At 44.4% G+C, this 27923-nt stretch overlaps 1 protein-coding gene across 3 annotated transcripts; it reads left to right on the plus strand.

Annotated features, from left to right (window-relative positions):
- The first annotated feature begins 1172 nt into the window (after nucleotides 1–1172).
- Nucleotides 1173–27655, plus strand: LOC133109338 (equilibrative nucleobase transporter 1-like). 3 transcript variants are annotated; one of them, XR_009704721.1, is made up of 14 exons: nucleotides 1173–1267; nucleotides 1599–1942; nucleotides 2804–2933; nucleotides 7772–7818; nucleotides 7962–8038; nucleotides 8727–8819; nucleotides 10887–11026; nucleotides 11166–11311; nucleotides 16415–16558; nucleotides 18434–18541; nucleotides 19751–19937; nucleotides 24807–24930; nucleotides 25287–25541; nucleotides 26904–27000. XR_009704721.1 is itself a non-coding variant. In XM_061218626.1 (13 exons), the coding sequence occupies exons 2-13, from the start codon at nucleotides 1756–1758 to the stop codon at nucleotides 27081–27083; spliced, it is 1563 nt and encodes a 520-aa protein (XP_061074610.1). In that variant the 5' UTR covers nucleotides 1173–1267; nucleotides 1599–1755; the 3' UTR covers nucleotides 27084–27655. The 3 variants fall into 3 exon arrangements, 2 of the variants coding, with proteins under 2 accessions (XP_061074610.1, XP_061074612.1); XM_061218626.1 differs by lacking the exon at nucleotides 25287–25541 and having other exon boundaries at nucleotides 26904–27655; XM_061218628.1 differs by lacking the exons at nucleotides 16415–16558; nucleotides 25287–25541 and having other exon boundaries at nucleotides 26904–27655.
- Nucleotides 27656–27923: the final 268 nt, after the last annotated feature.

Here is a 27923-nt window from a genome sequence, read left to right on the forward strand (position 1 = left end):
TCTGATGTGGTGACCAGCTCTCCAGTAACAGACTTAGGAACCCCAAGACGAGAGATGACCACAGCCGGTCCAATCAGCTACAATGTACACAGGGAGAGCTTCTCCAAGAGAACTCTGAAACTAGAGAACTAAAGCCACTTCATGATACTTCTGTCTTTATTGACAATCATTGGGCACTCCCATTAGAATGCACCCAGCTGTTACCATCCTCCACACTGGCAAGCATCTCTAAGCCTAGCATCCCGCTGATTACTCCCAGAGTGCCCAGCCCTGCCCAGGTGCCAGTGGCTTCATGCCAAAGACCTTGAGGTCCCAGCACCTGCTGTACATTCCATTCCTGATTATAAGCGAAAGACAGAGAGATCCTGACCTCAACGACCAGTGACTGAAGATGTAGTAAAAGGGACCTGGGGCAGCCTGTAGCGTAGTGGTTAAGGTGGCCATGCTTGTAATGTAATGGACCGAAAAGGACCTGAGCGCTCTGACCACATGGACAAAGACTCTAAGGTAAAACTAAGGCTACAAAAGAGTGAGTATATAGTGCAGGGAGTATAGCGACTGCCATAGTAATCCTGAGGCAAGCAGCCAGCATCCCGAACATTATTCTTCTGCTTGTTTTCCAAGTGGCTATCTTTGCAAAACCTACTGGCTAGTGACCATTCTTTATGACAGTCCCAAGTGTCTTCGGTAAAAGGGAGAGAATGGCCCATTGGTCATTACATTACATTACATTAATGACATTTGGCAGACTCTCTTATCCAGAGCGACGTACAACACGTACAACATACAGTGCATACCCATAACCAGGGATAAGTGTGCTGAAAGACCCTATTCAACTGCTACCTGTACAACAAAGATAAGGACCAGGGCCTATTTGAAATTTCTTCTTTTTTTTTTTCTTTTTTTTTAACAAACAAATAAACAAACAAACAAAGCAAAAGTGACCAAACCTAACTATCCAAACACTGCTTACCTCGCCAACTAAAAATACCGATACACAAAGTAAATCACAAAGACAACAATTAAGGTTCACAGGGAGGTAGGGAGGGACGGGGAGAGGTGCTGCTTGAAGAGGTGTGTCTTCAGTTTGCGCTTGAAGGTGGGGAGAGATTCTACAGTTCTGACCTCAACAGGGAGTTCGTTCCACCACCGTGGAGCCAGAACAGATAGTAGTTGTGAGCGTGAAGTGGAGGTTCGGAGAGGGGGAGGTGCCAAGCGGCATGTGGAGGCTGAACGAAGGGGTGTAGGGTCTGAAGATTTTTTGTCGGTAAGCTGGGGAAGACCGCTTAACTGCTTGGAAGGCTAGCACCAATGTTTTGAATTTGATGCAAGCCATGACAGGCAGCCAGTGGAGGGAAGTAAGCAGGGGGGTGACGTGTGTCCTTCCCTGTCCAGTGCCAGGATAATAACAAGAACATTATTGTAATGCCAGCATGATCCAGCCCATCCAGTACATGCTTTGGAATGTGGTCTATACATTTCTGATAAGATTAAGATAAAAACCTGTTTTTATGTGAAAGTTCAAATTAAATGATTCAGTATAAGGAGGAGGGAAGGGAGGAGGAGGGATTTCTTTTTCATATTTTATTTTATTTCAGCACAAAAGACGAGAGGAGCAACAAGGCGAACGTCAGAGACGAGAGAGAGGTAGAGGACTGAAAAAGAGAAAAGTAGAGGACTGAAAAAGAGCAAAGTAGAGGACTGAAAAAGAAAAGTAGAGGACTGAAAAAGAGAGGTAGAGGTTGACGGCTGAAGATGTTATTACTTCTACGTGGAGTGAGTCTGCGCTGCTGGCTCACCTTGGCCACAGGACTGGTGGAGTGCCTGTTTTTCACTGGGGTTGTTTATGGGTGGCCCTCCCTGGTGTTTATCCTGAAAGCCAGTGGATACTTCAGCGACCAGTGTGAGAATGCCACAGGACCCAATGGCACACAGTACATGGGTGAGTGTGACTGTTTACTTCTGCACTTGATGGAGTTTTATGTGAGGCTTTACATTCTAATTGCAAGTCATTGAGTGAAGGGAAGTCAAAGTGAAGGGAAGTCAAAAATATAAAATATTGCTGTAATTACCAGAATCTACCAGACTGCTGGTTTTCTGTCCTCCCTTTGAAGTCAGCAGCAAATATACACAATTAACCTGCCAACCAAACATGTGCTCCGTATAAATAGGCTATGCAACCAAACCCATTTTGTCATGTAGCTATAGGTAAAAAAATGTTTTACGCTGTGTGTTTCCTCCATAAACACTTTTGCAAACTCAGTAGTTATAAAGCTTACTTTGTGAAATTGCATATTACATACTACCAACTCCAAGACAAGGCAAGTCCAAGTCAAGTCTTTTTTAATTCACTATTAAAAATGTAATTCCTCAACTTCTGAGACGGGTGCGTGGGGGTTGGACCCAAAATGCACGACTCAGACAACAAAGATGTGAATAAAACATCTTGTGATTAAAGTGAATAAAGTCCCGTCAGCGCTTTATTAAGGGATTGTCCAATTAAATCATGTTCCCAGCAATTGCTGCTGTGTTTCCAGTGTGGGGTGGCCATACGTTGCTATTGACTGGCAGTTGCCACCCAGCTCATTTGCATAGCTCCTAACTCAAAAACAGTAAATTGCTACCAAACGAAAGGGGGTATACATTTACTCAACCGACCCATATCTTTCATACTATACAGTATTTTCTGTGAAGTCATGTTCCCAGCAATTGTTGCTGTGCTTCCAGTGTGGCCAACAGGCATTGAAAACAACGTTTTAGATACTTGCAGTGTGAACACCTCTCTTCCCTTCACTTCCCGCAGACTGCAGCAAACAGGACGAGCTCTTCTCCCTGGATTTCACCATCGCCAGCTTCTTACAGAGGTTTATTGGTCTTCTTAGTGGATTCCTATTTGACCGCTTCGGCACCATGGCAACCAGACTGCTGGCAATGTGAGTTTGTTGCGATGTAAATAAACCCTAAACAGTACATTTTAGACAGGCAGCACAATATGTAATGTGTCGGTGTGCAAACGGAGCTGGTCTTTAGGTGTTCTGCAAATTAACACATCTTATCGTGAAAATGGAAATAAATTGTGAACAAAGATGATGAGAGATGAGTGAGCAAGCAGACAAAAATTGTCCTGAAAATTACAATTTGTAAAAGCAAATGTTAAAAGGTTATTAGAAACAGACGTGCAACACACAAGGATCAAGCTAATATCTGGATTGCTCTGGCAATCTGCTTCTTCATTCAATGTCTCCCCATGTGCCAATTTCCTTTAAGCTATTGTGTTATTAGCAGAGTAGGGGTTAACGTGGTAATGCATTACTGTAATATTACTTTTTCTGGTAACATGGTACATAACGCATTACTATATAAATGCATTTTCCAGTAATGCATTACTCAACCTAATATTGCAGGCTACACGTCATTCTGCATTTGATATGCTGAGGCTATTTATTACGAAGAACTCTCCAATCGATTATTAATTGTTGGCAATGCGGGAGTCAGTCTAACTCAATCGCATCTAATGAACACAAGATGGCAGCTGCACCAAGTTCTTTAAAAAGAAGCACACATGAATCCAATCCATGGCTTGCATTATCTATGACTTGCAATAGTATGACACAACCATTTGAAGGCTACCATTTTGACAAGGAGATATTGTTAAAATAAGTTTCTTAAGCCTACTAATGAGGGGAGCTAGAGTGTGTGATTGCAGGGAAAGGTAGGTCTACATTTAATACAGCAGACAGTGTTTTTGTACCTCAATCCACATACATTGCAAGTCTCATTCCTTTTTTAAAACAACATGGTTACAAAAACCCATGGTAGGCTTGGCATAACCTAATATAATTCACACAATAAAGCTATGGCAAAGTCAGTACAATTATGGTAAGTCAAGCTATAAGTGAGACTACAACATCAAGATGAAGATACAAGTGCTATATTACATTTTTTTACATTACGTGGCATTTAGCAGACGCTCTTATCCAGAGCGACGTACAACAAAGTGCAAATCAAACACAAGAACAAGTGCAAAAGTGGACCTGAGAGGACAGTACAGTTCCGAGTCCTAGTGTAAACATACAGAAATTCAGAACCCTTGAAGAGTACAATCAACTTTCAAACTAGCATACCACAGTTGGCAGCTAGAATACAACAATACAACAGCCAATAAAAACAAAAACACCTATACAAGTAACGATATCTATACATAAGTGCCATTACGGTCTAAGGCTAATCGCGGTAATTGTGAGTTTGGGAGGGAAAGGTGTAGCCTGAAGAGATGGGTCTTCAGTCTGAACTTGAAGGAGGTCAGAGACTCTGCCATTCTGACATCCACCGGGAGGTCATTCCACCACCGAGGGACCAGGACAGACAGCAGTCGTGAGCGTGAAGTGCAGGTGTGGCGAGGGGGAGGCGCCAGACGGCACGAAGTGGCAGAACGGAGGGGTCTTGTTGGTGTATAGATCTTGATAAGGGATTGAATATATACAGGGGCTGATCCTTTAGCTGCCTGGTATGCGAGCACCAAAATTTAAAATTTGATGCGAGCCATAACAGGCAGCCAGTGGAGGTTGCTGAGCAGGGGGGTGACATGTGAATGTCTGGGAACATTGAATACCAGACAGGCTGCAGCATTCTGGATGAGTTGTAGGGGACTGATGGCAGATGCTGGAAGGCCAGCCAGCAGAGAATTGCAATATTCCAGGTGGGACAGGACCATTGCTTGAACAAGGAGCTGAGTGGAGTAGGTGGTGAGAAAGGGTCGGATTCTCCGGATGTTGTACAGGAAGAACCTGCACGCCCGGGTCACCGTAGCGATGTTCTTGGAGAAGGATAGCCTGTTGTCCATCACCACTCCAAGGTTTCTTGCACTAGGGAATGAGTTCAGTGTGGTATCCCCTTGTGAGATGGAGAAATCAGAGAAGGGAGAGGTTAAAGCAGGGATGAAGATCACCTCCGTCTTATCTGGGTTGCCCATCCAGCTCTGGATGTCTCTCAGGCAGGTGGAGATATGGGTAGAGACCTGTGTGTCTGATGGGGGGAAGGAGAGAAAGAGTTGGGTGTCATCGGCATAGCAATGATAGGAGATGCCATGAGCAGAGATAACGGGGCCAAGGGATCTCGTGTAGATGGAGAAGAGGAGGGGTCTGAGGACTGAGCCCTGAGGGACTCCTGTAACAAGGGGGCGAGGGGTTGACACTCCTCCAGCCCAGGACACCTGGGAGGACCGGCCTTTGGATCCACTCTAAGGCTGTGCCACAGATCCCTGTAGATGCCAGGGAGGCTAAGAGGATGGAGTGGTTGAACGCCGCAGAGAGGTCAAGAAGGATCAGGACAGAGGAGAGAGAGGTTGCTCATGCAGCCTGAAGGGACTCGTTGACAGAGAGGAGTGCAGTCTCCGTCGAGTGGCCAGGTCTGAAGCCGGACTGGTGGGGGTCCAGCAGGTTATTCTGAGAGAGGAAGGAAGAGAGTTGGTTGGAGGTGGCTCGTTCAATGGATTTGGATAGAAAAGGAAGGAGAGATACCGACCGGACGGTAGTTTTGAATGCAGGAGGGGTCTAGAGCGGGTTTCTTTAGGAGCGGGGTGATGTAGGCCCTCTTGAATGATGAGGGAAAGCAGCCAGAGGACAGAGAGGAGTTAACAAGGGAGGTGACAAATGGGAGGATGTCAGGCGTGATTGCCTGAAAGAGGTTTGAGGGGATGGGGTCCAGGGCACAAGTAGTAGGGCGGTGGGAGAGCAGGAGGTGAGACACATCAGCATCTGTAAGGGGACAGAAAGAGGAGAAACAGGGGGCAGACACAGAAATGGAGGCAGGCATAGAAGTGGTGGTGGTCGCAAAGGTGCTGTGGATATCTGCAACCTTCTCGTCAAAAAATACCGCAAAGTCATGACTGAGATGGTGGGGGAGGTGTGCTGAGGAGAGAGGAGAAAATGGAGAACAGTTGACGAGGGTTAGAAGTGGAGTTCTGGATTTTTGTTTGGAAATAATTTATTTTGGCAGTGGTGATAGCGGAGGAGTATTCCGCCAGGAGAGACTGGTAGGAAGACAGGTCCGATGGGTCTTTTGATTTCCTCCACTTCCTCTCAGCTGCATGTAGGCTGGGCCTGGAGGAACGTAGAAGGTCAGAAACCCATGGGCTGGGAGGGGAGGATCGAGCAGGCCGGGAAACAAGAGGACAGAGAGAGTCAAGGGCTGAGGAGAGAGAGGAAAGCAGCACGGAAGATGCGGAATCAGTGGGTAGTTTGGAGAAGGAGGGAGGGAAGTGGTGACTCTGGGGGCAAGGGAGGAGGGTGATAGAGAGCGGAGGTTACATCGGACAGAAACAGTGGGGGTGAGAGACGGGGAGGGAGGCAGAGGGGCTAGGGGGATGGAGAAGGAAATTAAGTGGTGATCGGACTTGTGTAAAGGGGTAACAGTGGGGTTAGAAGAGGAGCAGTTCCTCAGAAATATCAGGTCGAGAAGGTTTCCAGCCTTGTGAGTTGGGGAAGAGTGCTGCAGAGAGAGGTCAAAGGAGTGAAGTAGTGGTAAGAAGGCAGCAGACTGGGAGGCTTCCAGGTGGATGTTGAAATCTGCCAGGAGGATAAGTGGGGTGCCATCCTCAGGGAATGAGCTGAGTAGAGTGTCAAGCTCATCAAGGAAACTTCCCAGGGCACCCGGAGGACGATAAACAATGACAATATAAAGTTTAACAGGGTGAGTAATTGAGACAGCGTGGCATTCAAAGTTGGATAGGGATAGGTCAGTGAGGGAAATCGCAGAGAATTTCCACGAAGGGGAGATCAGCAAGCCAGTGCCACCTCCACGGCCAGAGGGCCGGGGGGTGTGTGAGAAGGAGAAGGAGGATGAGAGGGCAGCGGGGGTGGCAGTGTTCTCTGGTGTAATCCAGGTCTCGGTGAGGGCAAGGAACTGTAGAGACAGGAGGGAGGCATAACCAGTAATGAAGTCAGCCTTCCGTGTGGCAGACTGGCAGTTCCATAGCCCCCCTGCAAATGTGATGTTGTCACAGGGGGTCAGTGAGGGGTAGCAGAGGTTGGTGGGGTTCCTATATGAAATTGCTAGAAGATGAAGACACAATACACAAGTATAACATGAATGTGACACTAGGTTGGAGGCAGCTTTGTAGAGGAGTGTACTGTGTTAAATTGAATGTAGAGTCAGAAGAGATGAGATATGTCTTTAGACCATGGCCGAAAACATTACAAATGACCCTCTTGTCAGTGACAGCACACACAAAGGTCAGGATTCACATTGAGGGTAGGAAGCGTTAGTCACCCTGCTGCCGCAGAGTGGAGTGGTTCAGCTGTTGCGTATTGCTGAATTGTATCCTGTAGGTAGGAAGAGGCTGTCCTGTTGACAACAGTGTAGGCCTAGCTGACAATAGCAAGAGTGTAGGTCCTAGCTGACAATAGCAACAGTGTAGGTCCTAGCTGACAGTAGCACCAGTGTAGGCCCAAGGCCCTAGTTCTCACAATGTTACTGGAATGTTTAGAAACTTTGGAATGTTGTCAAGCTGCCATGTTCTGGATGATTTGCAGTGGCAGTATAGCACAGGCTGGTCGGTTTGCAATAATCTAAGCATGAGATTACCATGGAATGGATGAGTAGCTGGGTGGAGTATATGGTCAGAAATGTCAAATCCTCCTAATGTTGTGCCAGATGAATCTGCACGTGTTGTGCTCCTTGAAGTGCAGCTGATCATCCCGGACTATCTCCAGGTTCTTTTCAGGATGGGAGGCAGTTCTTCCAATGATTTAAAACTTTTTTCTTTTTTCAGAACTCTGTACACCACTGGTACCTTAATGATTGCTTTTTCGCATCCAGGTAAAGCATACTGGGCCTTCACCCATACCTTACACTGTGACAGGTAGTATGCCATAGATGCTTCTGATTCAGTCTTGGCTTATCCTTGCGTAACCCCCCCCTCTCTGTCTCATTTTCCTTCTGCCCCTCTCTTTCTCCTGCAGATATATCTTTTATACTCTTTCCAGGTCTGTCCTTCATCGCATTTGGAGGCATAATGTTGATTCTTACAAACATCCAGGTGTGTCCCATTCTCACTGCTGAGTCATATGCAGGGAAAAAAGGTTCGCTACAATTTACAATTGACCGGTTAGCCAGTCAGTAACTTATTAGTTTAAGAACACTGAAAACCAGCATACATACTACAGACCTCCATAGGCAACATTGGATCAGGTGGTAAGAGCTGTTCGATCCCACCCTCGGTGTGTTTTAAGTGTCCCTGAGCAAGACATCTAACCTGACGAGCTGGTTGGTGCCTTGCATGGCAGCCAATTGCTTTTGGTGTGTGAGTGTGTATGAATAGGAGAATCGGAAGTATCAATTGTTTATGTATATGCCTTCACATAGTGCTGTACAATTGATAAAGGCGCTATATAATTACATTATTGGAATTTTGGCAGACGCTCTTATCCAGAGTGACGTACAGTTGATTAGACTAAGCAGGAGACAATCCTCCCCTGGAGCCGTGCAGGGTTAATGGCCTTGCTCAAGGGCCCATTGGCTGTGTGGATCTTATTGTGGCTACACCAGGATTAGAACCACGACCTTGTATGTCCCAGTCATTTACCTTAACCACTACGCTACAGGCCGCCCTAAATATAAATGCCAGCCATTTACCATTAGAGACTTTAAGATGTAATGATGTAATCCCAAACCTGGCACCATCTTGGCCACTCTTCAGAGTTGTGGTTGTGTGCTTTTTACTCCAGGTGGGGAACCTCTTTCATGCTCATCGTTCCACCATCTCTACCTTGTACTTCGGAGCCTACATCTCCTCTGCCATCATCTTCCTCATTGTCAAGGTAACAGCAATGACCTGCAGCCCTAATAACGGGCTTCATTTTTGGCAGACTTCGCCACCTAGGATAATTTGCGAAGGCTTAAAGAGTTCCCCATTATATGACTACAAAAATGTTTTGTGTTTTCTTTAATTACAAAAGACAAGGCATCATTGACAGATAAGTGCAGACATCCAACTATTCTTTATTTTTTCCTATATTGAAAAGCTAAAATGAGGCTTAAGAAACAGGGAATAACTACTTAAGTTGGCTCCAACTGGTGCCAGCAAGAGCCAACTTGCAGAATGTCACAAAAAACCTTCTTGGCAGTGTCAGAGCACACACAGAGGTTACCTTCCCAGATGTCCTGACACCACGTTCTAGCTACACTCCATGCCTAGGAAGAAAAACACACACAAACGCATGCACGTCGCACTGCAAATCACACATCAGGTGAAAACACATCACTACACAGCAGGATTTACCCACTTGAAACACCACATGCAGTGTGAGATGGAGCACGATAACCAAGGCTTGACTAAATGTAATCCACTTGTCCTCCAAAGTTCATTGGTCCACTTAATAAAGACAATTTCAAGGGGCTGATGGATAGCTGGGTGGCACAGATGGTGCAGTGGGTTGCGGCTGGGACCTCTCTGTATGGAGTTTGTATGTTCTCCCCGTGTTCCCGTGGACTTCCTCTGGCTACTCCGGTTTCCTCCCACAGTCCAAAGACATGCAGGTTTGGCTGAAGAGAGAGTCTAAATTACCCATGGGTAGGAGTGTGTGAGTGAATGGTGTGTGTGCCCTGCGATGGACAGGTGACCTGTCCAGGGTGTATTCCTGCCTTTTGCCCAATGTATGCTGGGATAGGCTCCAGCCCCCCTGCGACTCTATTCAGGATATGTGGGTTAAGATAATGGATGGATGGATGGATGGATGGATGGATGACGGGTGGCTCTCTCAGTAAAATGCAATGCTTGGGGAACGAGCGAGCACTACAGTCTCAGATGGAAGCCAACCCATGCCAGTGCCGACTGTAGCTGGTGGCGGATAGCGGTGTTCATTGCTCAAGTGACCGCTGTTGGCCGATCCATTGGCGTCCATCCATCCTCTGCCCATGTGTACGATTGGGTCGACTGACTGCCCCAGACTCTGGCTGCAAAGCCAGAAGAAGCAGCTGGCTAACTCTGCATAGTTCAGAGAGGAACCAAGCTGTCCTTTTGTGTTCCCAAGCAGGCAGCAGGGGGCGTATATTAGCATGCCTGTACAGAGTTTGTGAATTGGACGTTCCAAATTATGGTGGGATTGAAGATGACAATTTAAATGTTTTTTTTTAATTATTGTTTAATTTATTGAATGAAAAAAGTTATGAAACACTCATATCACACCTATGACAAGGAAACTGCCCCCTTAAACTTAACTCATTGCACCACCGTAAGCAGCAATAATTGCAAAGATACGCATATAATTTAATATCAGTCTCGCACACTTAAATACCTAGAGTACTCTTCTTGCCAGTGCTGCTTTAATTCAGACAAATTGGTAGGATATCGAGCATGAAGTCTAGTTCCTGACTTGAACCCAATAGAGATACCGTGGCAGGACCTGAAATGAGCAGTTCATGCTCAAGAATGAGAAGGTGACATAATTTGCTCTCCTTCCCAGAATATTCAGTCAGGTCCAGAATTATTGACGCCCTTGATAAATATGCACTAACTAAAAAATAATTCAATCAATGTGTACATCTTGAATAAACTCTAGTGAGGACAAGGATGACACCCCACAATAACCGGGTTGTGTCACCAGATTTTACATATTGATATGCCATACACTACCAGAGAAGTAAATGGCTAAATCACAGCTTGTCACAGTGATTGGCCCTGGCAAATTCTAAAAATAAGTATAATTTTAAGAGTTCTAATGAGGGAAGTGTTGTTAGTAATGTTAATGTGAATGGCAGTAATATTGCTAGTGATGACAACTTCTATAATTATCATAATTAAATAAAAGATAATTCTAATAATAACAATCATGATACTGTTAGTAATGATTAAGGTAATGATGACTCTCTCCGTCTTTTGGTTACAGGTGGCATTTGAAAAAGGGATCTCTCTGCAACATGCTTTTTTCTTCTTGTCGGCATGCAGCATAATCCACCTCATGAGAACCTTCATCCTCATGCCAAAGATGCACATCCCCTACCCCCTCCCTGAGGGCTACACTTATGGGTATGAACCAGCTTCACAGGGGAAAGGGAGGCTTACATCCACAAGGGTAGACTAGACCACTGGCCTAACAGCTGGCTGCCTGACTGACAGTGGTGCAGCCGGCTTTCACAAAGGTATTAAATCCTGGTTTCTGTTGCAGGACAGCCCAAAGCTGTGGACAGACCAAATGCAACACCTGTTGTTTCCCCAAAAGAACAAGAGACAACACAGAGCCTGTACAGGGAGAGGAAGGGATAGAGAACGCAACATCTGAACAAGGAAACCCCCAGCAGACCCCACAGACAGGTACGGCGAGTGTTTTACTGTACGCTCAGTGAGCACTTTATTAGGTAGACCTGTACACCAGCTTGTTCATGAAAACATTTAATCCGCCAATCATGTGGCAGCAACTAAAATCATAAAAGCAAGCATGCAGACATGGTCAAGAGGTTCAGCTGCTTTTCAGACCAATTGTGAAAGAAATGTGATTTAAGTGACTTTGAGCATGGAATGATTGTTGGTGCCAGACAGGGTGGTTTGACTATCTCAGAAACTGCTGGTCTCCTGGGATTTTCACGCCCAACAGTCTTTTGAGAATGGTGCGAAAAATCAGAAACATCCAGTGAGTGCAGGGCTGCGGTGGCGCAGCAGACTTGCGGTTGCGGTTCACTGCAGTTGCACACCGGGGACCGGGTTCGATTCTCGGTCCTGCCAAAAAGCCAAGTTTGGCTGGCTCACGTGGAGCAGAATAATTGGCTCGCTGCTCCAGGGGGAGGGACTTGGCAGGGTTAGTAGATCGCCGCACAATAAAAAGCACCTTGGAATCACGGTTACCAGCATGTGGCGAGAAGGCTTAAAGAAGGCGTGTCGCTCTCCATAGGGCCGCCGAGGGACAGGGTGTGGGCGGTGTATCTAATAATTAGACGGGGTACAATTGGCTACCAAATTGGGAGAAAAAAGGGAAAAAAATCTGGGAAAAAAATACATCCAGTGAGCAGCAATTCTGTGTGCAGAAACGTGTTCTTAATGAGAGAGGTAAGCGGAGAAGGGCCATACTGATTGAAGCTGGCAGGAAGGTGACAGTAATGTAAATAACCATGCATTACAACAGTGGTATGCAGAAGAGCAACACAATGCGTCAAACCTCTAATTGGAGAGGCTACAGCAGCAGAAGACCAATAAGTAAAAATATTAGGTCTACTAAATACCAAATAAAGTGCTCACTGAGTGTATATAATTTTTTATTCGGAATATACAGTGTATTTTCAGTGCATACAGTGTACAGTGCAGTCTAAGTATTTGGACAGTGGTACAATTTCTGTCTTCGGCATACGCGTTCATTATGGTATATGAATTGTGACAGTTCTCTCTTTACAAGTTCATTCTTGTCTATTCCTCCCCCAAGACTTTCTCATTTTGCAGAGATTTTTCCACCTGCTGCTCTACTGCTGTTAAAGGCGTAATATGCAGGATTTTCACATTGGAAATATTCTAAAACAAACATGCTCAGTCATCACTATGATACACTGACAGCCAGTGTCTGTTTTCACTTCTGCCCAATATCTTGCTTGTCTACTCGTATTTGTTATTCTAAAAACTCCTTGGGCTGATTCTGGGCGTGGGCCTTTTTTAAAAACTTCTGTACTGTGTCTGAAAAGCATGTGTCCAACACACTGAACAATAGAAGGAGGAAGAGGGCAGGAGGAGATGTGTATGGATTGGCTATAACAGTGATGAGCCGGGATTGTGAGAGATTAGCCTTGGTGGCTAGCCATTAAGCAAGTGGCTGGCTGGTGTTCAGTGAGTAGGTAGCTGCCATTATTCGCGAAGTAAATTCAGTTTTGTACGTTTGTACCACTGCACAGTACTATTACTTATATTTTTAGGAGATTCTACTGGCTCTACTTAGCTCCTAGGCTGAGGACATGCCTAGACTCCCCAGCACGTCTGATAAAAATTAAACCGACAATGAATTGATGTATTTGTGAGTATGCATGCTGCACAATATGCCTTTAATATTCTTTGCTTAGTTGGACCACGAGGGTGGCACGGATGGTGCAGTGGGTAGCACTGCCGCCTCACAGCAAGGAAGTCCTGGGTTCGAATCCTGGTTGGCCAGGGCCTCTCTGTGTGGAGTTTGCATGTTCTCCCCATGTTCACGTGGGTTTCCTCCCACAGTCCAAAGACATAGGCTGATTGGAGACTCTAAATTGCCCCTTAGGTATGAGTGTGTGAGTGAATGGTGTGTGTGCCCTGCAATGGACTGGTGACCTGTCCGGGGTGTACTCCTGCCTTTTGCCCAATGAATGCTGGGATAGGCTCCAGCCCCCCTGCGACCCTGTTCAGGAAAAGTGGGTTAAGATAATGGATGGATGAATTGTTGGACCACCACCTGCATCTATTTACCTAGTAAAGTTTATTTTTTGTACGCTGCCTCACATCACGCTGTCTTTTCTTAACATCCTCTCGCCTACTGTTCGTTTTTATCGCTACAGTATAAGAATGAATTTGGTATGCAATATCACAAAGGATTTCCCTCTCTGTCGCCATTGTATTCTCATGCTAATTGATTGTGTCGACTCATTTAAATATCTGGGTATTTGGCTGGATACCAAGCTCTCTTTTCGCACACATATTGAACATCTTATAAAGAAGCTGAGGGTTAAAATTGGCTTTCTTTACAGGAATAAATCCTGTTTTTCTCTTCAAACCAGGAAATCCATTGTTCAGTCCCAAATTATGTCTGTTTTTGATTATGGTGATATTGTGTATATGCATGCTTCTCCTGCCATTTTGAAGCTGCTTGATGCTGTGTATCATAGTGCCCTGCGCTTTGTAACGGGTGATGGTTTTCTTACTCACCGATGTGTTTTGTACGAAAAATTGGGTTGTTCGTCCCTAACTGCACGAAGAGAGCTACATTCGCTTCTATTCATCTATAAAGCTCTAATTGGTAAACTCCCATCGTATTTATCCTCGCTCCTCATTCACAACTCTATGAGTTGCCGAACACGCTCGCAGTCACACATCAGATTGCTCATTCCGCGCGTGAGGACGGAATATGGAAAGTCTGCTTTTTCTCACTATGCTCCGGACAAGTGGAATAGGCTCCAGGACACTCTAAAATTGGATCATTTTGTTTCTCTAGACTTTTTTAGAGTGCTCCTCGTGGGTACCATGATTGAGAACTGCTCGTGTTTTACCTGATTTTTAGTGTCTTATCACTTATCTGTTTTTTTATAACTTGTTTTTTGTCTGCTCTTATCTTGTCTGTTGCAACCTGTATCTTTTATATATGTTTTTTGTAAACAGGGCACCCTTGAAAATGAGAGCTTGCTCTCAAGGGACTTCCCTGTATAAATAAAGGTCAAATAAATAAAAATATTGCTGTAATATTGCGTGAAGCAGCTACACCCGTGGACCTACAGTGGGAGCAATAATTATTTGATCCCTTGCTGATTTTGTAGGTTTGCCCACTTACAAAGAATGGAACTGTGTAGAATTTTAATCATAGGTACATTTTAACAGTGAGAGACAGAATATCACAAAATAATCCACAATAACAACATCACATACATTTTTTTGAATTTAATATCATATTTTCACATAAAATAAGTATTTGATTCATAGAACAACAGGACTTAATACTTGGTGGAGAAACCTTTGTTGGCAAGCACAGAGGTCAGATGTTTGTTGTAGTTTTTCACCAGGTTTGCACAGATCTTGGTCCACTCCTCTTTGCAGATCCTCTCCAAATCCTTAAGGTTCCGAGGCTGTCGCTTGGCAACTCGAAGCTTCAGCTCCCTCCACAGATTTTCGATGGGATTTAGGTCTGGAGACTGGCTAGGCCACTCCAGGACCTTAATATGCTTCTTTTTGAGCCACTCTTTGTTGCCTTGGCCGTATGTTTTGGGTCATTGTCATGTTGGAAGACCCATCCACGACCCATTTTCAGTGCTCTCACTGAGGGAAGGAGGTTGTCGCTCAAAATGTCCTGGTACATGGCCCCATTCATCCTCCCCTCGATACGGTGAAGTCGTCCTGTCCCCTTAGCTGAGAAACACCCCCAAAGCATAAGGTTTCCACCTCCATGCTTCACAGTGGGGATGGTGTTCTTGGGGTTGTACTCAGCATTTCTCTTCCTCCAAACACGGCGAGTCGAGTTGATGCCAAATAGCTCTATTCTGGTCTCATCTGACCACATCACCTTCTCCCAAGCCTCTGGATCATCCAGGTGTTCTTTGGCAAACTTCAGACAGGCCTGTACATGTGCCTTCTTCAGCATAGGAACCTTGCATGCGCAGCAGGATTTTAATCCTTCACGGTGTTTCTGATGGTTCTCTTTGTGACTGTGGTCCCAACTGCCTTCAGGTCATTAACAAGCTCCTCCTGTGTAGTACTGGGCTGATCCCTGACCTTTCTCATGATCATTGATATCCCACGAGGCGAGATCTTGCGTGGAGCCCCAGACCAAGGGAGATTGGCGGTGACTTTGTGTTTCTTCCATTTTCTAATAATTTCTCCAACAGTTGTTAACTTCTCACCAAGCTGCTTGCTTATTTTCTTGTAGCCCATCCCGGCCTTGTGCAAGTCTACAATTTTGTCCCTGATGTCCTTAGACAGCTCCTTTGTCTTGGCCATGGTGGAAATGTTGGAATCTGATTGATTGTGTGGACAGGTGTCTTTTATACAGCTACATAACGATGTAACGAGTTGACACAGGTGTTTTGGGTAATGAGCTGAGATTAGGAGTGCTTCTTAATGGAAAACTAACTGGTCTGTGGGAGCCAGAATTATTGCTGATTGGTAGGGGATCAAATACTTATTTCATGCAAAAATACGATAATAAATTTATAAAATTCAAATGATGTTGTTATTGTGGATCATTTTGTGATATTCCGTCTCTCAATGTTAAAGTGTACCTATGATTAAAATTCTACACAGTTCCATTCTTTGTAAGTGGGCAAACCTACAAAATCAGCAAGGGATCAAATAAATATTGCTCCCACTGTACCTATATTTCCTGATCTATAAATTAAAATGTTCTATTTCTTGTGGTAGCTCGATAACCGTTTCTCAGTTTCTCATCTGGACATGTAAGCATGGCGTATTTCTGACATTTCATGAGTGTTTCCTATTGCAAAATGGCAAATTAGGATGTTTAATTTATTCAACTGTGTCTTTTCTAACAGACTTAAAAAATTGGTCTGTTGATGTATCAGTATCTGCAACCAAACGTTTTAACATTGCGACTGTTTGCTCAGTAAATCCAGCCCTTTTATACACATATGGAGTGCTACAATAGGTGTATAAACAATAGGAGTATTAATTACCTCCATCTCTATCCCACTCTCTACCCCACTCTCTGCCCCTCTCTCCTTCTCAATCTCTCTGTTCGCCCTCTCCCAGTAGACAGTTTTAAGCAGTGTGTGCTCAGCTGTTTTTTTCTGTGGCACCTGGTGTGGTCGTCAGTCATGGCTCTGCGAATCAGCCTGTTCATTGGCACCCTGAACCCCATGCTGACCCAGCTGGCTCATGGAGACACAGCCCAAGGTATGAGCTCCTCACTCATCACCTTGCTGATTTGTAATCAAATAATTCCCATGTGGTTAAAGTGCATATTCTCAGATTTCATTTCTATACATTTTGGTTTTACCATGTAGAAATTATTGCACTTTCTGTACATAGTACTGTACCACATTTCAGGCCACTGTAATATTTTGGAGAAATGGCTTCACATGTGTTCCTAATTAGTCAGGTGTGTTCTCAGCTTTTGATTGTCTTTGGAGTAAGGGTGCGCCGAATTCTCGGCCCAAACGAGTATCTGGTACAATTAATTCGATTTATGTGTTTTATGAGCAATTCCCTCAGGATGAATAAAATATCTATATATCTAGATCAATATCCGTCATGATCAAAGCCTTTTTTTTATATTTGGGTGCCACCAATCAGAGTATCTGGTATCAAGCACATGTAGTGTGGGAAGCTAAGCGGAGAGCCAGGGGCGACCAAAGGTAGAACCTTTCTTAACCAACACGCGAACGTGTTAGTCACTAAATCCCAGGGAGAACAGAAATAGGGATACCCAGCTAGGAACAGGACTTCTCCCGGAACAATGGGAGGAATAGAAATGAAACAAACCAAACTTCGAAATCGCATACAGAAAAGTAGCTCAAAAACGGCTAGAGAACGTAAGACAACCCTTAAATAACCAGGACGAACCAATAACTTTGGTACCGTGCCAAATAGCTGGGCACTAAGTGAAGACCAAAAGAAAATACAACCTAGCGAGAAAAGCTAGGCACGAAAATAAAAACCTCGAGGCGCAGCTCGGGGCAAAAATGCAAACCAAAATACAACACCAGGGACAACGTCCCTCTACCATCGACTCACACGAGTCCAAAAGAAAAAACAAAACCCTTGAGGAAGGCGCCAGCACACACAACACTTCCAGCTGTACGCCTTCCTTACCTTTTAGATATTTCTCTTTTTTAGCAATGAGAGAATTATCCACCAGCACCGTACCTGACTCGTATAAGTTTAGAGTCTACCGGGCGCTTTACCGGCTTTGTGCCAAGGGCGAACGGTTGAACACAAAAGCACTGAAAACTAGTCCATGCTGGTCTTAAATACTCTCCAGGGAGGTAATTCCCCTGGAGTAAACGAGGAACAGGTGGAAACAATTATCCTCGGCCCTCTCGTGGCACCAGTGAGAATTACCTCCCACCATGACAGCACAGACTCAGAACTGGTAGAAAGAGATCTTTATTCACAAGGCCAGACAGTCCAGGTTCAGAAGCCAGCAAACAGGAGCAACTCAGGATAAACAGTTTGTTGTGAAGGGATAGGCATTGGGGTCAGAGTCCAGGCTCCAGGCTAGGCAGGAGACAATCCTCCCCCAGAGCAATACAGGGTTTAGGGCCTTGCTCAAGGGCCCAACGGCTGTGTGGATCTCATTGTGGCTACACCGGGATTAGAACCACGACCTTGCGTTTCCCAGTCATTTACCTTAACCGCTACGCTACAGGGCCACCCCTGTATTGATGATATCCATGTGTAACGGGTGAGAAATTGATAGGATTTGAACCCCAGCCTCTCACTCGTCCAAATATTTGTTGAACAAACGCGTGACCAGTCAAAGACAAACTCGCCTCTAGCCAAGGGCAACAACGTTCTTTTGAATTTGAGGGTTACATCATCAGGGAGTGTTGTCGAGGTAACCTGCTACAAGCCTTCGCTTTCCCTGCACTTCACCATGCTGACTAGCGAACTAGCTGAGCTAACCACGCTACACATGCTTAACTATGGTTTGCATTTTGACACAAAGAGCAGAAGAGAGACAGGCTGAGGAGCTGAAGAAGTGTGTGAGGCCATGCTATGGTGTGCTGCTGTATGCTAATCCTCTGCTCTCCTCTCCCTCTGTCTCAGTGAGCCACTACACCGACATCTTTGCCTACACACAGTTCTGTGGGATACTGTGCGCCCCCTTGAATGGCCTGATCATTGACAGATTCAAGGGCAAGCAACGGGCCCCAGGTAGGTACCTGTGTTACCTGCACAAAGGTGTGCTGCTGCAGGGCATGGAAATTCAGGAAATGGTAATTTGAGTGCTGAGCTGAAAATCAATGTCATGTTTGTGGAATCACCTTGAGATGCTGCGTGCTGTGTGACATGCCTTTATCCTGCCGGAAGATTCCATTTCAAAAAGGCAAGACTATGGCCATAAAGGGTTGCATTCATTCATTCATTCATTCGTGTTCATATTTAAACTCGCTTTTAAGCAATTAAGTAGTCTACCATTTGAAAATACACAGCACCATGTTGCTGAGACAAACAACGCAAGGGTTCCCATAAAACATTGCAACGCTGGCAAGCCGTTTGTCATATCGTCTATGGTTCACAGTTGCTGTCTCTCCCTTGTGCATTGATAAAAAGAAAGACGACTTCAGCTCTTCATCCCTTTAGTTTTATTGAACACTGGAATTCGAGTTTTCTGTCATATATTATCCTGTAGAAGCTGTCTCTGAGATCGCTGTAAATAAAATAAATTTAAAAAACTGAAAAAATGGTTGCAATCCACCTGACAGAAATCAATGTCAACACAGCTTTTCTTGAAATTAGACATTTCTCGAAATTAATCACTAGGTTCTTTTCGATAATTATTATGCCAAAAGTCTTCCCTGAGCTGGTGATTGGAAGAGAGGTTATAGCTACACTCACAAGCACTTTTTTTTTTTTTTACTTCTACTGCTGTAGCCTATCCACTCAGTTATGATGCCTTGTGTGTTCAGAGATGCTCTTCTGCATACCACTGTTGTAATGTGTGGTTATTTGCATTACTGTCATCTTCCTGTCAACTTTGACCATTCTGGCCCTTCTCCACTGACGTCTCTCATTAACAAGGCGTTTCTGTCTTCAGAACTGCTGCTCACTTTTTTTCATTCATTGCAAACTCTAGTGTGCATGAAAATCCCAGGAGATCAGCAGTCTCTGAAATACTCTAACCACCTTGTCTGCCACCAACAATCATTCCACGGTCACTTCAATCACATTTTTTGTGAATATTTGTAAGCTGTAATACAATTATGTAAATCTGGAAACTCCCATCACACACCACAACTCTGAAAAGTAAGGCAGTAGAGAGGATGGAATATGGGAGAGGTGACCATCTGATTGGTAGTACAGCATGTACTGGTTTGGTGGCTGCCTGTAACCCTACTAACCCAGCTCTTGCCTCTGCCACAGGAGAGACGGAGGAGGAGAGTAACCTGCGCTCTGTGGTGCCCTCCCTCTTCCTCACTGCCCTGCAGTGCCTCTTATTCTCCATCTGCGCCACCATACCTGTGCTCCCGCTGCAGTACCTGACTTTCGTCCTGCAAGTGTTTGCACTTTCCTTTGGGGTTGGAGGGAATGCAGCCTTCATCAGCATTGTGTGAGTGAGCATGTTGTGACTTTTTTATTTTTTTTAATTTATTTTATTTGTCCTTTATTTAACCAGGAAATGTCACCATTGAGATACAAGATCTCTTCTTCCAGGGAGTCCTGGCCAAGACGGCACACATAAAGTTACAACATGAGAAACAATAAGGCATATACAATATACATGACAAAAAAAAAAACATAAGTCAAACACAGACGCAGTAGGCTACAAGTGCATTTTAAAAAAGCATAATCGAGTCAGCATCAGGTAAAGCAATTACATGTTTCCTGTAGGGCTCTCTGTAGCATAACCTTAAAGGCACTAATAGTAGGGAGTGCCTCTAGACTAATTTGTTGTTGCAGCTTATTCCACAAGGAAGGGGCGTAGTAAGAGAATGCAGTCTTGCCAAACTCTGACTGCACCAAGGGAACATCCAAAAGCATCTTATTAGCTGCTCGCCTGGTGTTAAAAGTACAGGTATAAAAGGACAGAAGTCTGGAAATGTATAAAGGTAGTTTGCCTAGCAGAGACTTCAAAATAAAAATCAGCATGTGCGACTGTCTCCTTTGATACAGAGAGGACCATCCTAAAGATTGATACAGATTGCAGTGAAGAGTACGTGAGCCTGCATCTGTTACAAAACGTATAGCAGCGTGATAAGCAGAATCCAGCTTTTTAAGCAGGGAGGATGGAGCATGCATATAGATTACCATCACCATAGTCTAACACAGACAGAAAAGAGCTCTGAACAATTCTCGTTCTGGCTTCAAAGGGAAAACATTTTCTTAAACGAAAGAAAAAGCCCAATTTGGGCCTAAGCTTTTTCAGCAGGTTCCCAATGTGCTCATCAAATGCCATCTTTTCATCAAGCCATATGCCCAAATATTTGTAGGAGGCTACTTTTTCAAGGCATGTCCCTTCCAGTGTCAGGACTGTAGGGACAGCTGTAGTGGCTCGAGAACGAGTGAAGGTCATGTACTTGGTCTTCTTTGCATTTAGGACCAGTCTTAACCGTAGCAGAGAGTGCTGCAAAGTATGAAAGGCATCCTGCAGGAGCTCTATGGCTTGATTTAAAGTGGGTGCCACCGTGTAGATGACTGTGTCATCGGCGTATAAATGAAAGCGGGCAGGACTTAAATCTTTACCTAGATCATTTATAAAGATGGAGAATAAGACAGGGGCCAAAATAGAACCTTGAGGAACACCTGTGTTTATAGTAAGAGCAGCTGAGGTGTAGTCATTTACTGAAACACACTGAGTTCTTTCAGATAGGTAGTTTTTAAACCAGCTCAGAGCCGTTTCACCAAGGCCTATGCAGCCAAGCCTCTGCAGTAACAATGCGTGATCCACAGAGTCAAATGCCTTAGATAGATTGACAAACAGCGCTGCACAGTGTTTCTTCTTATCTAGGGATTTGATGATGTCATCTGTGACTAACATAGTCGCTGTAATGGTACCATGACCTGATCTGAAACCCGACTGAGACTCATTAAGAATGTTATTATCAGTAAGAAACTTTTTCAGCTGCTCATTTACCAAAGATTCAAAGACTTTGGCCATGACAGACAGTCGATAATATATTTACATTTACATTTACATTTTAGTCATTTGGCAGACGCTTTTAATCCAAAGCGACTTACAAGTGCATAGGTTCTACCACAAGTCAAGCATCACATCCAGAACTAGAAAAATACACCTGGACTGCTGTTCTAAACATATAGTCGTCATCATAAGTGCAATTTTTATTTTATTTTTTATTTTTTTTTTTTTTGGGGGGGGGGGGGGGGGTTTAGACAGGGATAGGGGTATCAGAAGGGGGGGGGGCGGGGTAAATCAGGAGGGGGGACTAAGGTAGAGTTTGAAGAGGTGTGTTTTGAGTCTGCGTCGAAATAGGGGGAGGGATTCTGCTGTCCTGACAGTGGTAGGCAAGTCATTCCACCACTGAGGAACCAGAACGGAAAACAGGCGTGAACGTGCAGCTCGACCGCCAGGTGCCCGTAGAGAGGGAATCGTAAGGCGACCAGAGCTGGCAGACCGGAGTGGTCTAGCTGGGGAGTAGGGAGTGATCAGGGATTGTATGTAATGTGGGGCAGTCCCCTTAGCAGCCTGAAATGCCAACACTAGGGCCTTGAATCGGATGCGTGCGGCAATAGGAAGCCAGTGGAGGCCAATGAGAAGCGGGGTGACATGAGCCGACCTGGGCTGACTGGTGATCAAGCGGGCTGCAGCATTCTGGACCAGCTGGAGGGGCTTGATGGCGCACGCTGGGAGACCGGCTAGGAGGGAGTTGCAGTAATCCAGGCGGGAAATGACGAGCGCCTGGACTAGGAGCTGGGTGGCTTTCTCCGTCAGGAGATGACGGATGCGGCGTATATTAAACAGAAAGAACCTGCAGGTTCTGGCAGTGGAGGATACTTGTGGAGCCAGGGAGAGGCAGTTATCAAGAGTCACCCCAAGATTCTTTGCCGTACGGGAGGAGGAAACTACAAAGTCCTCCACAGTCAGTGAGAGGTCGATTGACGGAGAGGACTTAGCAGGGATGTAGAGAAGCTCAGTTTTGGCAAGGTTGAGCTTCAGGTGATGGGAAGTCATCCATGCAGAGATATCAGCCAAGCAGGCAGAGATCTGTGTGGTGATTTGGGTGTCAGGGGGGAAGGAAATGAAGAGTTGGGTGTCATCAGCGTAGGAGTGATAAGAGAAGCCGTGGGAAGAGATAACAGAACCAAGAGACATGGTGTATAGCGAGAAGAGGAGAGGCCCAAGAACCGAGCCCTGCGGGACTCCAGTTCGTAGGGGTTGAGGGTCGGAGAGTGCGCCCCTCCAAGTCACCTGGTAGGAGCGACCAGAGAGGTAGGAGGAAAACCAAGCGAGTGCAGAACCTGTGACACCCATCCCAGTCAGCGATGAGAGCAGAATCTCATGGTTGACTGTATCGAAGGCGGCCGACAGGTCGAGGAAGATGAGGACAGAGGAGAGGGATTTTGCTTTAGCAGAGTGGAGTGCCTCAGTGACCGCGAGCAGGGCGGTTTCAGTGGAGTGGCCACTCTTGAAGCCAGACTGGTTGGGGTCATGGAGATTGTTGTGGAGAAGATAAGTGGACAGTTGGGAGCAGACCGCCCGTTCCAGGGTGATAATTATTTAGGTCTGAGGGATCTCCGCCCTTTAGCAAAGGGAGAACCAAGGCCGATTTCCAAGAGCTAGGAATTTCACCAGAACAAAGACTAAGATTCAAAATGGAGGTAATGGGCTCTGCAATCATACCTGCAGCAGTTTTGAAGAAAAAAGGCTCTATCTTGTCTGGGCCTGAAGATTTCTTTAAGTCTAGACTCTTTAGAGCTTCATAAACCTGAAAGGTTAGAATGGGGGCAAAGGTGAATAACTTGTCAGGTTCATGTGGGGCAGAATCAGGCTCTCCTGCAGCATATTGCATCCCTGTAGGTCTACTGATGGAATGAAAGATTGAGCCGGCAGAAATAAAATGACTATTAAATCTGTCTGCAATATCCTTTTTGCCCTTGATTTCACTCTGATTCTCTCTTAGGAGATCAGGGAGACTGTTTGGAGTGATGGAACCTGAGGAGGATTTAACTAGTTTCCAAAATTTAGCAGGGTCATTCAAGTTGTCATGTATAGCATTAAGATAGTAGTCACATTTTGAATTTTTAATTCGTTTAGTGCACTTATTTCTTAAGGATCTATAGAAACTCCAGTCCAAGGGAAGTGTCCCTGAGGAAGACACCTAACCCCCCAAATGCTCCTGACGAGCTGGTCGGGGCCTTACATGGCAGCCAATCGCCGTCAGTGTGTGAGTGTGTATGAATGGGTGAATGGAGAAGCATCAATTGTACAGCGCTTTGGATAAAGGCGCTATATAAATGCCAACCATTTACCATTTACCAACTGCAAGCATACAGTGGGCTTCAGACTTATTGGCACCCCTGATGAATTGGTTCTAACTGCCACAGCCAATGGCGTGGGGGCTTATTCTCAAATTGCACTCCAGACAAGCGATCACTGAAACTCTGTATACTATAGGTTATTACCCAAGCGAAGACTACATATCTACTTCTAAAACCATACCAGTTTCTTATCGGTAGCAACAAGTAAATTAGCTGTAGTTAGCTTGATGAATTTACAAATATCCATTTACAATACAATATAGGCATAGTTCAGGTGGATATTTGTAAATTTGCGAAGCTAACTAGTAATAGCTAATAGCTAGGTATTTTTTAAAATTAGATTAGCAATAGTATACAGAGTTTCAGTGATCACTTGTCTGGAGTGCAATTTGGGTTAGCCACACGTTCCTTTTATCTCTTTACGTGTTCAATAATCCATGTTTAGCCAAACCTTTACTTCTCTCAAACTGTAAGTTACAGTTGCATCGTTTGTGGTGGACTATCATATCTTAGTTATAGCCAGCTAGTTACGTAGCCAAATAACTTGCTTGCTCACAATATAGTTGGTTAGCTAAAGTGAAAACTTCAAAAAGACACAAAATATAAATAGTGTTGTGAAGCACACCAAAGTCAAAATTTCAAAATGTCACCTGTTCGCCAAACATTTTCTTCCGAGAACACTAAAACAGCAGGCTCTGTTGCGTTTGTCAGTGTCAACTTTCCAAAGCAGGGCACGAGAGCACTGAACTGTATAATTACACTTTATATTACGCGTTATATTCATACTGCGTTATATTCATACAGCTTAAACAGTGTTTGTTGTTGCAATTCCTCTCTTGACCGTTAGGAGTCCAAAATTACCGATTGTACCTTTAACCAATAACGGATTTCAATTAAGATTCATTTCAGTGACTCACCTGTCATTTTCCTGTCCTCTATTCATGTGCTTTATTATAATCATACTCTCCTCTTCTTTCTACAGTTTTCCAGTCTGCCACTTTGGTAAGCTGAATGGTGTGGTTAATGCTGTATTGTCTGTGGTGTTGCTCCTGCAATTCCCCTGCATCATCCTGGTGAATGAGGTATTGGATGGAGACCCATTATATGTGAGTACTGCACCCATATAAGCAGATTTTGGGATTCATAAAGAAAATTGATGTCAATTGCAAACTATGTTGTGAAGTGAATCATGCAAATTCCATTTCCCAAATTTCTTTTCACTTCATATCAAAGTACACAGCCTTATCCAGCCTTATCCTTACCCCCATTGTCAGAGGGACTCTTGATTCTGTGTTTTTGGTGTTATTTTGAAATATTTAAACATCCAGACTGTCTAAAACAATAGGCTACCACCAGTGATACCTCCCACATGTTAAATTTAAAGGTTCTGCTTATGCCATCAGAGAAACAGACTTAGAGTCCCAATAAATGAGACATATAAGATTCACAATCTTATTTACAGTGACTTCAGAAAGTGTTCAGTTCTGCAAACATCTCAAGGATAATATACCGGAATTTGGAGTGCCACAGCAAAGGGTCTGAATACTACAATATATGCTGTATCCGTCATCTCCTGACGAAGAAAGCCACCCAGCTCCTAGTCCAGGCGCTCGTCATTTCCCGCCTGGATTACTGCAACTCCCTCCTAGCCAGTCTCCCAGCGTGTGCCATCAAACCCCTCCAGCTGGTCCAGAATGCTGATCACCAGTCAGCCCAGGTCGGCTCATGTCATCCCGCTCCTCATTGGCCTCCACTGGCTTCCTATTGCCACACGCATCCAATTCAAGGCCCTAGTGTTGGCATTTCAGGCTGCTAAGGGGACTGCCCCACTTTACATATAATCCTCACTCCCTACTCCCCAGCTAGACCACTCCGGTCTGCCAGCTCTGGTCGCCTTATGGTTCCCTCTCTATGTGCACCTGGCGGTCGAGCTGCACGTTCACGCCTGTTTTCCGTTCTGGTTCCTCAGTGGTGGAATGACTTGCCTACCACTGTCAGGACAGCAGAATCCCTCCCCCTATTTCGACGCAAACTAAAAACACACCTTTTCAAACTGTACCTTAATCCTCCCTCCTGATTTCCCCCGCCCCCTTTCTGATATCCCTATCCCTCTTGTCTAACCCCCCCCCCCCCAAAAGAAAAAGGAAAAAAGGAAAAAAAGAATTGCACTTATGATGACTATATGTTTAGAACAACACTTCATGTGTATTTTACTAGTTATGGATGTGATGCTTTAACTTGTGGAACCTATGCACTTGTAAATCGCTTTGGATTAAAAGTGTCTGCTAAATGACAAAAATGTAAAAAGCATTTTACTTAAGTAAATAAGAGATTTCAGTTTTAGATTTTTAATACAATTTTTAATAAACAAAGATTTCTAAAAACATATTTTCACTTCATCATTATGGGTTATTGAGTGTAGGTTCATGGGCACAATTCTATTTAAAATTAAATCTAAAACACAAAGTGTGCAAAAAGGTGAAGGGGTCTGAATACTTTCTGAAGCCTTCAAAGCGATTGGAGTGAATTGACTAAGCATTTCAGTGTGACCACTAGGTGGGGCTGAGTCCATATCACTGACCTTGTAAAAAAAAAAAAAGCTCAGAATTTTTTCACAGTCAATATCGCAAGCAGGAACCAAAGAGGGTTTTTACAAGGTGATCAATGGTAGATAATAACCTAGAATTGCACTTCTTGGCCATTAAAATCACTTCTCTCATCACTTCCTGTTGTAAAGCATCCTGAAAAAGGGAGTGGCTACAACCGCGTGGCTACAATTTGCGTTACCGTCATGTTACCTTCCTGTGAGCTTAGACCGGTCTGGGCCGTGTTTCCTGATAATGGTGTCTCTTAGCATTTTACAAAGACTCGAAAGGTATGCCTCATTAAAGTTGTTTAATTTTCTAGATGTGCTTCCCGAACTATCCCTTAGGAGGTTGCTTAAGGGAAAGCTTCTACATGTTTAAAATTTGAAATATATATTTTACCCAGAACTGTTGTGCATAAAATATTTCTGGTTTATGTGTTGCGACAAATATGTGCACCGGTGTTCCAGTCTCTTCTCTTACTCCCTCTGCAGATAAACATAGCCCTGTGCATCCTGTGCCTGGCGCCATTCATTCACCCGGCCTATGTCTATATCCGCTGGCGGAGATTGGCCAATCAGAGAAGACACTCTGCCCACCCATCTCCCAACGATGAGCACGCCTTCTCTGGAGACAATGAAGACCAACCCCAGGATGTCCCAGGCTCCTCTTAGACACCCCCAAAATGAACACTCACACTGGGTGTTCTGGCTTGGTTTTGGCTTCATCTTTCTTGTTTCTGTACAGTGTCTCTGCAAAAAGTGTTTTTACGAACAAAATTGACACATTGAATGTAATGGCAGGGTACGCTGTTGGGATGTCACAGTGTGATCACTTTGGTAGCCGGTATACAGTATGCTATGTATACTTATACCATTTTATACTGGTACATTCATCATTCTTTAAAAACAACCAGTATATCATTATACAGTTACAAATAAGGACACGTTTTTTCCAGTATATGTTCATTGGAGGTTAAACTGATATTTTGTTCACAATATTTATGTTGATTTCCAGACACAAACTTCCTACTTATGCTTGGCAGACCTATCCCTACGGGTGCACTGTTCCTTGCAGTGTTAATTGCCACCAATGCAACCTACCTACCTACATATCGAGCACCTGCCTACCCACTTTAATCAGAAAGCTTCAGATCTGTTACAGTGAGCTCCATAATGTTTTGGAAAAAAATATTTTGTACTTGGCTGTATTCCACAATTTTAGATTTAGATTGTAATAAAAAACAGTGCACAAGTGCTGACTTCCACTTTTATTTAAGGGTAGGTTTATATATTTCGGCTTCACTGTATAAAAATTAGAACACTTTAAAAAAAAATAGCCCCCCCAGTTCATGGCACCATAATTGTGTGAGATGTGTGACTGAATACTCGTCGTACCCAAACAAGTGTATGTCCTTTAGTCAGGAAAGAAGCTGCAAAAACATAGAATAGCACAAATACAAACCCGATGTGTTGAAAAGGATCATGTTAAAAACTGATGTCAAAAAATGACAG

Source organism: Conger conger, chromosome 14 (genome assembly GCF_963514075.1).
Source record: "Conger conger chromosome 14, fConCon1.1, whole genome shotgun sequence".
In the NCBI taxonomy this organism is placed as follows: Eukaryota; Metazoa; Chordata; class Actinopteri; order Anguilliformes; family Congridae; genus Conger; species Conger conger.

Excerpts from the sequence above, each read along its gene's own strand:
- LOC133109338 (XM_061218626.1), top strand. The coding sequence starts at position 1,756 with ATGTTATTACTTCTACGTGGAGTGAGTCTGCGCTGCTGGCTCACCTTG. Across the intron at positions 8,820-10,886 it reads TCATCTTCCTCATTGTCAAG|GTGGCATTTGAAAAAGGGAT; the intron begins GTAACAGCAATG and ends TTTTGGTTACAG. Across the intron at positions 11,312-16,414 it reads CCAGCAGACCCCACAGACAG|TAGACAGTTTTAAGCAGTGT; the intron begins GTACGGCGAGTG and ends GCCCTCTCCCAG.